At 41.2% G+C, this 12798-nt stretch overlaps 1 protein-coding gene across 4 annotated transcripts in view; it reads left to right on the forward strand.

Moving 5' to 3' along the window:
- unc5a (unc-5 netrin receptor A) overlaps positions 1–12798 on the forward strand; it is a 193226-nt gene that overhangs the window by 170900 nt on the left and 9528 nt on the right. For all 4 annotated transcript variants that reach the window (XM_032555528.1, XM_032555530.1, XM_032555529.1 and 1 more), the window contains 2 exons: positions 887–1120; positions 12359–12508. In XM_032555528.1, coding sequence (XP_032411419.1) covers positions 887–1120; positions 12359–12508 — 384 coding nt within the window. The remainder of the gene's footprint in view (positions 1–886; positions 1121–12358; positions 12509–12798) is intronic.

Below are 12798 nucleotides of genomic sequence, written 5' to 3' on the forward strand. Positions count from 1 at the left end.
AGGCACAATTCTCTCTTTAGCGTGGTGGGCTAATGGGAAGAGTCAGTCAACAGGCATGATGTGATTTTAGAGAAAATGTTGTCACCTTGGGCCCAGTTCGTCTCCATCAAATTAGCCGAGAGAGCATTGGAATTATCTCATAAAAGCTGTGCAGTGCTGTGGCTGAAACGGGACGTTTTCACAGGTCTCCCATCCTCACCAGGATTCAGAACTTCAGCTTTGTGGCGAAGCCAGCAAATTCAAGGCGTCGCCTTGTCACCATGTTGTTGTTTCCTCAATGCGGTGCATTTAAGATGCCTAGTTTTGAACACGTCAGCTATCAGAAATCAGCAATGTTTGTTTTACAGATAAATTAGCAAGCTGTTTTTAGCTTTCTTATTGACTCCCCAAACAAATGGAAGAAAATTCCCAAACTCCCAATAATCACCGTACCTCTGCGACCTTTTCCTCCTCCAGAACCATCTGTTCTCGCCAGGAATCCGTTAGGGTCTTCTTTCGTGTCAATGGAAGATCTCGTTCATGCATTATTGACTAAACTAATGGTATTCTATAGGACGTGTGAGGAGAATGTGGCTTCATGTCGGCGTGTTGTAAACGGCTTTGTGGTGAGAAGGAAATCTGAAGCAAGAACAAAGTATTTGCTTTTTCCTCTGATCCGAACTGTTGCCTAGAACTTTATGTAACATTACCCTGAAGACCTTCCGCTTTGATGTCACACCGCAGGAACAATGTAGTTTGGGTCCTTTCTGCGGCGCCACTTTGCTAACGAGCCCTTTGCAAACACACTCCTACGCATACATCAGGCAACACATTACCCTTCCCTCCTACATAAATTGGGTGCTTGACCTTCCATCCACATCTTGTTTTCTTGTCTCCTCTCCTCCAGGACGTCCTGCTGATGGGGGAGGAGCTGGTGTCCGAGCCTTATTACTGCCAGCTTGAGGCCGAGACGTGCCGCCTGTTCACAGAGCAGCTGGGCACCTTCGCCCTGGTGGGAGAGTCGCTGCACATGGGCGCAGCCAAGCGCCTGCGGCTCGTCCTCTTCTCCGACGCATACTGCTCCACGCTGGAGTACAACATCAGGGTGTACTGCATGGACGACACGCAGGACGTCTTCAAGGTAAGCTGCCGCTCGATCGCCTTCAGCGAGTGTTTACTCATTTGTTTAATTTGAGCACATCCTGTAATAAGATTCGTCTATGGATACTCTGAAAAACCGAGCGCAAAGTGAAATTTAAAAACCACCTTCAGGTGCGTTTATTTTAAAGAAATTATTTGGACTACCAACAATCGTGCCTCTGGTGACTTGGCTAAAAACCAATTATTATTTTTTTCCCCAACTGAATAAATGTACTAAAATGAAACTTTGATTTATTCAGCCACTTTCAGTGTGAGAATTTATTTACTTCTTAAACAGTTTTTTGCCAGGATTGGCGACAGATTTATATGATCCGAGATCAAATTAGAAATGCTGTTCATGTGGTGTGATTATTGGTGTTGATTTATGTTTTGTTTGGATGTTTGTTTTTTTGGTTCCTCTCAAGTATGTCCTCAACTCTGCCCATTTGCTGAGAGCCAATAAGTTTTCCAACACTTTATGCACTGACATATTTTACTTCCCATTTTCCCTCTCCACATGGACAGAGTATAATCAAGCGCTAATGCCTTGCTCCCTCCCTGGAGGACTGCCTCTGAGTAGCCTGTTAAGATTTCATTTGCATGGTTAATTAGTAAATTAAAAGGAGAGTATGTCCCAATCTTTTCCCACCAACCCCCAGTGCTCCCTTTAGTCTCTTTCCACACCTCTCAGTCACTCTCAAAAGCTGTTCCTCTCCTCCGCTGTCACCACCCACAGCCACAAGTGGCTCTTCCACTAGAATCCACTTCGGCTGCTCTGTAATGGCTGACCCTGCTCATGTAAAGGTGCAACACCATCACGATGCCTGCAGGACATAAACAGTGGAAGTCACTCAGAGTTCACGCTGAAATTAGCCCACAAGTCAGGAAGATGACGATAAGGTGAGAGCTGCAAATGCCTCTGGTGATGTACAGCAGCAAAAGTGTTCATGCTCAATTTGTCACCTTACAAACACAAACTTGAATGTATTTTAGTGGGATTTTATCAAAGAAAAGTTAACACAAACTAATGAATTATTGTGATTCGTTTTTATTTGTTTAGTTTTTTTACCAAACAGAAAGGTGAAAAGTTTTATATTCAGCCACGCTGGCTTAATACTTTGTAGAACTGACTTTGCAGACATTACAGCTTCAAGGCCTTTGCGGTTTGTGTCTACAGGCTCTGTACGTCTGGGCTCGAAGAAGCTAGCCTGTTCTTTGATAAGCAATCAGGCTCAATAGGGGTGCACAATGTTAGAAGTTCTTGCGATGATGATAATGATGGTAAATATTGCAAAGGCCCAAACAGGCTATTATAATAGCTCTCATACACACAGACATTAATATGATTCTGTACAGAAGTTTACGTACAATTATGGACATTAATGTTACATTCATTTTGAGTTTTTTAGCGAAGCATTTGAACTGCTCTTTTTACAGAATGGAGAAACTATGAAGTATACAATTTCAATGTTTACTAAAAACAAACCACTTCCACTAATATCTGGATAATGTGGTTTTGTAAGCTGCAGCAAAACCATATGCTATTGTAACCAGCAAGAAACTATTTGTACCCTCTCTTTTATCAGAAATTGTTGTTTAAATTGGTTAGTTTTCTGGGTTATGTTTTAATAAGGTTGCAGCAATTCCAGAGACTTACTGGTAACTAGCTTTATCCATCTGAAATTTTGCCTTGGATGTGCATTTTGGATCACGGTTCTCTTGGAAAATCCGAGAATGAGAACATGAAACAAGAAAAAGAAACTTCTCCACAATAGAGATTTTCAATAGTGCAATGTATGCCTATTTTCTCCTGTTTCTAATCTGTTCTTCTCATACTCGGTGACTTTTAGTATTTTAGGAAGTGTTTTTGTCGGATTTGAGCATCTGCTGCCATGACAATCACTTGGTTAGATGTTACAGTAGCATGTAAGATGCAAGTTCATAGCACCTGAAAGATACTAAATCAGTTTGATTGGATGGAGAGCATCTGTGAACAACAAGTTTTCCAACAGATTCTCTATTTTTCCATTCACATTTTAACATGTGAAGGTGCTTCGTTCTAAAGAATCCCACTGCAATGGAGGCTGTATGTTCAGGGTCCTGACCAATAGTAAACTTTGTAAACTTTGTGTTTCATTTGAGGGCATCAGAGCGAAGGGGACTGAACACAAATTGATGCATGTGATATAATTTTCACATGTGACTCTTAAAATTGATAAAATAATTATATGGAGAGTCCAATTCGGGATACTTTTATCGACTTGGAGCTCTTTGTGGACAAGCTCTAGGTTATATCACATGGCTACTGACCCCATATACCCCAAGGTCCGGTGACCAGGGCCTGCTGATGGTTCCCCTTACTGAGCTGTAAACAAATGAAGACAAGATGTTCTGTTGAGTGGCCCCTCAGAGTCTGATTTCCTTTTAAAAGCCAGTTGAAAACATATTTTTTAAATGATTAACTTGTCTTGTTTTTTTATACGATTTTGGTTCTTGTGAAATTATATGATTTTATGTATTAAAAGGTGCTACATTTACTTACTTACTAATCTGTAAAAACTTTTGAAAACCACCTATCTCTTAAACATCACCATTCTGTACTATTTTGTGTTGCTTTTTACCACTAAAAATTCCAATAAAATACACCAGAAAGAGCATAGATGCAATGTAACAAAATGTGAAAAAGTGCATCCTTGCAAGGCATCATATCTCACTTTCTTTACTTGTTTTCACATAGCTTTTAAATGAATTTAAAGCCTTTCCAGTTCTTCTAACGCAATGTGTGAGAAATTTGGCACATTTAAAGAAAAATAAAACAAAAACAACTATTTCTTTGATGGATGTCAAGCTATACGCTCGCTGGCAGTCAGATCATCAGTTAACCTGGTGGCAGGTTTGGTCGAGCATTACTGCTGCAGTGACCTTGTGTGTTCAGCACTGGATGCAGGAAGGCTTTCAGAGGCCAAAAAAACCCTCTTTCTCGCCGCCCTTTCCTCTAGTTAGCTCTCGTTCTGCCTCTCTCAGCCAGGAAAAGGACATCTGAGCTTGTTGACTTCAGCACTCGCTCTCGCCATATTCCGCGTCTCCCCCGACGCCCTTGAGTGCATTAGCTGCCCGTCTCTCACACAACCTGGTTCTGTGGTAAGCCACGGCGTCTCCGGGGCTTTGTAGTTTTTAGTGAGTGATTTAAAACGCGGCCCTCACTGTTTAGTAATCTCGACTCCACGCTGCTCTTGGTGCTATTACAAAGGGAGCAGCTCATTTGGCAAGTACATTCACCACTTTGAGTGGAGATTAAACTTCCCTGGAGAGGTCGGGCCTAATCACTAATCACTATCTTTAAAATGCACCTTTTATGATTAGTCCCTCACTCGGGCTGCCATTAGAGTTAAGTGTAGCATGCCACAGTAGGTGGCACAGTGGAGTAGCTGTGGATGAACTCGTCTGTAGTATACCTTCACTAAATGGGAATGTTCTGACAGCAGTACAGCACCTTGTTTTTCAGGCAGGTTTCCAAGAATTAAGCAAGCTGTACTTCTATTCTTCTAAAGGGAGTTCAGTGGGGAGGGAAAAAAAGCTGTTCTGAAGCAAGAAAACTGCAGAGACTAAAAAGAAGGCTGAGCTGTTCCCTCTATCGCTGGCTGTCAGTCTGCTCTGACAAGCCTCCATCAGGGAGGATGACAGACACACAGACACACGCACACACACAGACACATGCATCCCACACTTAAGCCTGCCTCACTCTTATCTCACTATTACAGCAGATTAGAACCAATGGTACTGTCTTTGATCCTAAGTGTACAGGAGCTCTGGGGAAATGGTGACATTTCCGTCTGATGCTTGCCATATGTTAGCAGGGCTCTGCGGGGACCAATTAAGTTAATATTTAATGTGTGTCCCACACTTGATGGGCCCAGCCAAGGCTGGCACAGCAGCAGAGGCGACATGACCGCCGTTTGGTTGCGCCCTCACTGTGCACTCGGGTTGTTCCCAGCTAGACCGGTGGGAGAGCTTCACTGATGTTTTGCCATGTCGCGGCTGACAGAAAGCACCTGCGGTGAACCGAGCCTTCAGCCCAGCACACAGACAGCTATCAGCAACGTCTAATTAACTGGAAGGGTGCAAACAAAGGTGTCTCTTCAGGAAGGGAAAATTTACCTGAGATGCTCTGAATTTCACACGCAGATTTGTGTACAAAGGATAGGAAAACCGAGGATGTTTTTCACAGAACAGCAGAGCGATAACAAAATTATCTTTGGGTTTGTCGATACCTAGGCGTTATTCCCGTACGCCCACATGTCTGCGTTTCGGGAGTCAAGTGTTGTGCTTTAGAACAAAAAACCCAAACATGAACAGTGGTTTAGAAGCCACCCACATTCTGTTGAATTTGTTTTTCAGAGGTTGAAGCACGAATCAGATTTTTTTGTAAGGAGGGGAAATGTGTTTGGACTTTTGAGGGATCATTGTGAGCTTTTAATTCAACAATTTTTATTTTTTTTTATTTCTTCACGCATGCTGCTTTACTTTAGCAAACTGTCTGCTATTATATGAACTGCTAAGATATTTTCTGTCTTTACATTGCGTAGACGTTCCGTTTTAGTTCACACATTTTAGTTTTTCCAGAACTTTTATTACTAAATTTCTATAAATCTCATACTCCCACCTGGTTTAGCTACAATGAGTTTGCTAATTAGCTCATACTTTATTTATTGCTTTGTTTTGTTTTGGATGTTTTAAACATAATTAGTAGTCCCTTTTAGCATCTTACAGGGAACATATATTGGAGTTTTTACATTAATTCTACAGTGCCATGTTCAAAATTATCTGCAAAAGGACCAGAATCTGACATATTCTGTTAAAAATGATGAAAAGGAACTTTCACATGGATTTTTATGCAAAAATAATAATAATAATAGTAATATAATCATGACTTCAAATTCCTATTCACGCATCACAATATGTTCCTAGTTGAATGTTTTCATATTTAAGGTTGTGTTTTTTTGCTTCTTGAAATCCTTTAAGTCATGGTCAAACAGTAATGGTAAAATGAAAGAACATCCCTGTGGTCAATTTTTAATTGCACCCCCATAAAACTTGATACATATAAACATTTTAAAATCCTAGAGTTTAAAGGGAATTTTATTTGTTTTCATTTGTTTTACACTTGTATAAATGTATAAATGACATAAATGTGCACGCTGAGCTTTGGTAATGGTGAATAAAATATTAATACATATGAAAAGACAAGTTTAAAGTGGGGAAAAAAGTATTTTAATCCTAGTTTTTATTCACATATTGAAGGAATAGCTCAGAGTTTGTGAAGTGAGGTTCTGTTAGAAGTTATTATCTTCCCTGCAGCTAATATACGACTGTGGTTTTTAGACTTATAGGGTGTTTCATTTTTTTTAAGTGGGATTCTGTGCAGGAGTTACCACTTGTCAGTGTCTTATCTGTTGTAGACAGGAGTCTAAACATCCTCACTTTGCAGAAAGAGACTAAAGTTCTCAATAGAGTTGATCTAACAGAAAGTCCTGATGGAGACGGCTCCACAGCAGATTATAACAACTTTATCTTGAATGTTACTTTATTTACTTGAACGCTGCTTTATGAACCTGACACCACATTATTTTTGCATGTGCAGAAAGCCCAGCCAGAGTTAGTATCCAAAGCAAATGTAATTCAGTGAAACAAAATGAACTTTATAGCGGCTCAAGCAGATGTCCTTTATTCACTTTATGGATTGAACATGTTCTGTTATGCAACACCTGTCTCACATGGAAGATAATTAGTGACACCCTGTGGATCCACACAGTTCGCCAACCTAATAACCACAGACTTTTTGTCAGTAAGTGTCTTATGCAAATGTGGCAGCACTGCAGAAATGTATCAAATAGCTTGTGCATGGCTCAGTGGCTCTAGGATGGCAGAAATCTGTTTTTGAACTAAGTCTCCTCTGGCTAGTGTCTTAAAGAAATCAAGATTGAGATGACATGGATTAATAAAATGATTATTTTTTCTGATAGTCTGTCAGTGAAGGACAGGATCTGTGTGTTTATGGTCTTGGCTCCCCTCTTAAGCTAAGCCTGGACTGCAAAGGGCTGCTGCTGACTCAGTCCTCATTATTGTTACTGTCCATTTTCTCCACTTTTGAATTAAATACTCGAAATCAACCAAGCTGCAGTTTCATATCTTGTTACCGATTCCCTGATTTTAGCTGTTTATGTAAACTAAGACCACTACCACTGCAGGTGGTAGTGTGTGATTGCGCACAATTCGACTTCAAGAAAAATCCCAAATTTTTCATTTTTAAATTCTTTAATTATGTTTATATAATGAATGCACAATGGAGCGCTACAAAAGTGTAACCTGCAGAAACTCTTAACATTTAACTCTGTATCGTCCCCACATATCTAAAATGTTTGACCTTAAAAATGTGTCATTATTATCCATGCAGTGATTGTAAAATGTATATAAAATGGGTGTTTATTTGCGTGTCACACTGGTTAGATAATTGCCCGCAGATTCTTACGTGCGCCGTTTGACCTCTGGAGATTATTGTGATTTTCATTTTCACAGGCTTGTAAACTGTTTATGTGCTCCCACTATGACTTTCTATGCTACCTCTAGAGGAGCAGAGTACATCAGAGGAGGAGACTTTTGCTTTCATGTGTCAGAGATGGAAAGGAAGCATGTGCAGGGTGTAATACAAACAGGTTTTTTTGATCCATCCATCAGAAAAGTTACAGCTATTCTAGCAAAAAATATATATATATATATATACATATAGATAAGACAGAAAGATAGAGAGATGAGACAGAAGAGCACATGCGAGTAATTGGTGGCATTAAGTTAAACAAGGCAGTCAGCTTTATTACCGAGCCAAGCTGAGAAATTGTTCCTACATTATATTTCTGTGCTCCCGTGTTGCCGTTCTCTTTCATCCTCCTCTGTGATTTATCAGGCAGAAATGTGCATCTTTTCCCAAGCAAATACAGTCCCCATTTATTTCTGAGCAGACAAGTCCCTTCTATTTGTAGTTATTAATCAGAGTTGACTGTAGCGGGCACGGCCACTGGAGCTCAGACTGATAGACTCTCAGTCAGAGAGGAAAAGCCTGTCACATCCTGCTGACAAATACACAGATTTATGGAGCCCACATAGCCAGCCTACTCTCTATAAACAAATACATTTGCCTGAAAAGAGCTGCTCTGGAAATGGATAGGCCCTGCACAGGCACATTTTTAGACATGAGGGCACAGTGTTGCTATTAGTAGAGGGTTGGGTGTGAGTTTATAAGGGTATTGCAGCTTCTGTGTTTCAGACAGCATGTAGCTTGAGTAATTAACTGATCAAACGCAGCTCGTAATCCCCATCAGAGCTGGTTAAGTTAATCAGTTTATTATACACAAAGCCAGTACAAGAGAAAACCACAACCAAGAGCTTGACCTTCCTGTGAGAAGAAAAAGCTGCAGCTTTGTGCAAGTCCAGCTCTTAAATTATAGGGCTTTGCTAATACTTTTGATTTGTTTAGCTTGAGTTATTTATTTTTTTCCTGACAGTTGGCTGTTTTGTTTTGGGTTTTTTTTTTAAATTATTGCAAGAGAGAATTTGGTGCAGCCACTAACCTCTTTCTGTCAGCACCAGGCTGAGGAGATTAGCTGTACGAGTGTCTCTTGTTTCCCAGTGGAGCCCGGCCCCAGTCCATCACAGTTCCAGCTCCGGTCTATGCCAGCAGGACGGGGGGAACGGAGCGAGGAGTGGAGGAGTGGGAATGAAAAGGGTTGAAGTCATAGAAAACTTTGGCCGTGATTGCAGTAATCCTGTTATCTCTCCTGCTAAAGCTGGCCACTTTAGTGACCTGGAGACACAAATGTTAAGCTCCCTCTGTCTCTCCTGCTCTTTTCACTCCATCTTCGCTCCATCCTGCTCTCTTTAGCCAGGCTCGTTGAATGCCGGGGTGGTCTTGGCTCTGTTGGACTCTGAATTCACAGTCTTCACACACACCAAGAGCTTCTTTTTTTTATTCCCTCAGAACAAAAGGGAGCTTCTCTCTTGAATTTCTCGCTCCTCTCATGCATCCTAATGCGTCTGTTGCTCCACGTGGTTGTAGTTGAAGAGAATGCGAATGCACTCAGATTCAGCTCCAAGGTGATTAATGTGTGATTTGATAAGCATATTCGAAAGCTTGCATTGTTTTTGCTCAGAAGGAGTAAATAGCGTGGTCAAAGGTAGCTTCTCATCTATTAGCCAGTTCACACTGCCATTTGTTATCAGGATAATGGGGCGTAAAGAGGGCTATTAGTCCACAACATATGTTGAAATCCTGAAAACAGATACACACGCACGCACACCCCCACAGGCCCCTAATACACATAAGCAGCATGAAGTTAGGACTGGTGCTGATCGTTTTGTACACGTTTTTAAAATCCTGTATGAAAAAGAAGCCATCTTCTCCAGGCTATGTGGAGTAGAAATAAACTAATTTATAAATGCCAGCAAACTTAATGAGCGTTTTTGTGCCTTTAAAAAAAAATCTGAGCTTAAACTTGAGTAACATTTTAACCCTGCACATGAATCCAAATTTTATTCAGATGGACTTTTTACCAAAAACAGGGAGCCTCAAAGTAAGGGTTGCACAATATATCATCATCCAAATTTTAGTGTTATTGCTGTTTGGAATGCAGTATTTGTTCAACGTTATTTCCATGTTATGAATATTGCAATGCCAATAATGTATTCAGCCCGTTGGATGAAGTCTCACACACCTGACACAATCAATCCAATTTCCAAGCAACCTGCAGCCTTACTCTTAATTATTTATTCACTGAAGTCAATTTTGTTTTAATACTTTTTTTCCTCCTGATATGATTATATAAAGCTCTCAGTGTGATGCGTCACATTTTATTTTTCACTTGACTCCAGCTACCAAAAGAAGATACAACACATATTCATTTATTATCAACACATTTTTGGATTTATAGAGTTCTGCCAATAATCTGTCCCTCCCTTCGATTACAGTAGGAAGGGAAAATGGCAACATGTGGGTTGAGAATAGAGGAATGAATTGACCTACAGCTAAGTGGGAGGCCACACCTAAAAAGCGGAGGATGTGCGTCACGCCGGGCTGTGTGTTATTGCAGAGTCCCGTTTTGATTGTAATTCCTGCATGTCAGCTTTTTACCTGACAAACTGCTCCAATTTTGACTTAGTATTCGTTGCTGCAGTGAGATGTTGATAATAAGATAATTGACATTCTGCGCTCTTTCTTCTGCAAGCAGACCTATGGATCGGTGCCTATAGGTCAAAACCCGATCAAAGCCCTACAGCTAATCTGCAATGCTAATCTTCCCCCACCAACAAATAATCATGCTTATGAACTGTTTAAACGAATCTCTTTATAAGCCTGCATAATGTGCCTTTTGTATGTTTAAGAGACATAATAGCAGGGGGGCTTTTCAGAGGAGAAAGCACTGCCCTCTGTTATTAACTCATTAGACCTCAATGCTTCCATTCAGAGCCAATGTCTGACCTCCCCTCTCTGTGAGAATGAGCCCTGTAGCATCACAAAGGCAGCGCATTCCAGCTAAATAATCGCACATTAAAATTTAAAGCAAATAATTAGGATGACTCAAAGCAAGAGGTGCAATGTACGCAGAAAGATAAGACAGAAACTAATAATGCGTTGAGTAAACACGAATGCACGGCTCCCCTGCTCAACCCGGAGTTGCTCATTCAGTGAAGGACTTTGAGTTTAGCAGGTAGAGATTCCAACTGGATAATTAACAGATTCCTTCCCATTATAATTGGAATCAGTCTGGCTTATTCCTGAGGAAAGGGGCAGAAAATTGAATCAGTGTTGTGAGCACAGAAATTACAGCCATTCTCCTCCTTAATTAGATGTCTTTGCTGAAATCACAACCATGGGCAACCATTCTGGCATGTCGCTCTCAACATATGGCCACCGTCTATGCACGCGTCTCTCGTTCGGTGCCGTCGTCTTTTAGATATGTCTTCTGTGAGACTGTGAGGCTCATTTTGGCTGGTTTCCCTCCTGCTGCCATCTTGTTCGCCAATCAGACAGATTCAAATAACACATCTTCTTTGGAAACGCTGCTCACATCTCTAATTTCAGAGGACTGTTTATTTTTTATTGCTGTTTTAATCAAAGTTACTTCACTGTCTAGAAATGACGATGGATTCATGGAATCTGTTTTTAATTAGAAGAAACACAGGGGAAAAGGAAAATCGGGTATTCTGAAAATATTAGTATTTTCAGACTTTATTCCTCTTACCACAGTCTAAAAGATCATTTTATCCTTACAGTGTTAACACTGTATAAATGCAGTCAATTCATGGTGATTCTGTGAATTTATGCAAAACTACACAAAATGGACTGGAAGCTGAAAGTCTTATAAACTATTACATTTATACAGAATAAAATATGTACAACCTTAATTTAATAAGTAGTACCACGGCCTATGTGGGGGGGAAAAAATCTGTTTTAGGGATTCATACAGCATCCAGCTAAAATCGAATAAAATTAAATCTGAGGAAGATGTTGCGGATATTATCATGTCATTCCAGATGGTCATTTGGATGGCGACAAATGGTCCACTGAGCAAGTCCCACTGAGATTAAAATATTAAGCATGCATCTACAAATCTCTCCTGGCACAAAAACAAAAATGAAATTAAGGAGTTTCACCATGCGAGAACAATGAGCAGTTGACTAATGGCTCGATCACTTACTTAATCACAGCCCAGGTAGCCGGCCGGCTGGGGGGTGCGGCGTTTTCATGCAAACCCTGCAGCCGGAAGCCGGCCGTGCAAACTCGGCTTAAGCCTTGTGGGGGGACACAAAAGCTCAGCGGAGACACGCTGGTCCAATCTTTGGGGCCGCATACAGGAACACAATATCCCGATCCTAAGATGTTCCACATCCATGCCTCAAGCTCATGCTGTGTGTGTGTCAGGCTCTGTGTGTATCTGTACGAGTCCAAGTTTTCAATAGGCTTGATGCGATGTCCTTTTTATCTCTGCCAGCGTGTGAGTGGATAAACTCTTCTTTCCAACAGAACGGTTCTGCATGCGAGTGAGAAACAAAGTGCGAGCTGTTATGAGTTATAGATTGTTTTACACATTTCCACTGCACCTGCATGATGCTGACGGCGAACGTTACTCCCCAACCCCCCACCCCTATCAGCTCTGATGCCTCTCTCTGCCACTTTCTCTCCCGTCAGGAGGTGATGCAGATGGAGAGGCAGCTCGGGGGTCGGCTGATTGACGAGCCCCACGTCCTGCTTTTCAAAGACAGCTACCACAACCTGCGACTTTCCATCCACGACATGCCCCAGGCGCACTGGAGGAGCAAGCTGCTAGCCGGCTACCAGGTGTGTTGGGCCAGCTACCAGGTGTGTTGGGCGGGGGTCGCTCTGGATCAGTGTGACAGGGAACAGGAAATGTAATTCTAGTGCCTGACTGAATCTGTCAAATTAGTGAATCAGCTTTTAAGTGTCAAACTCTTTCTTTATGGGCCGTAACGAGATCATGAATGCTCATGGGCCGGTTGTGCCAGGATGTATTGATGAAACCCAAACTGTTCAGATGTTAATAGATATCTGTCTCTGCATACTTAAAATTAAACAATGTTGAATTTTACAATATTTGTGCTTATGTATAA

This window comes from Xiphophorus hellerii, chromosome 23 (assembly GCF_003331165.1).
Source record: "Xiphophorus hellerii strain 12219 chromosome 23, Xiphophorus_hellerii-4.1, whole genome shotgun sequence".
NCBI classification, from domain to species: Eukaryota; Metazoa; Chordata; class Actinopteri; order Cyprinodontiformes; family Poeciliidae; genus Xiphophorus; species Xiphophorus hellerii.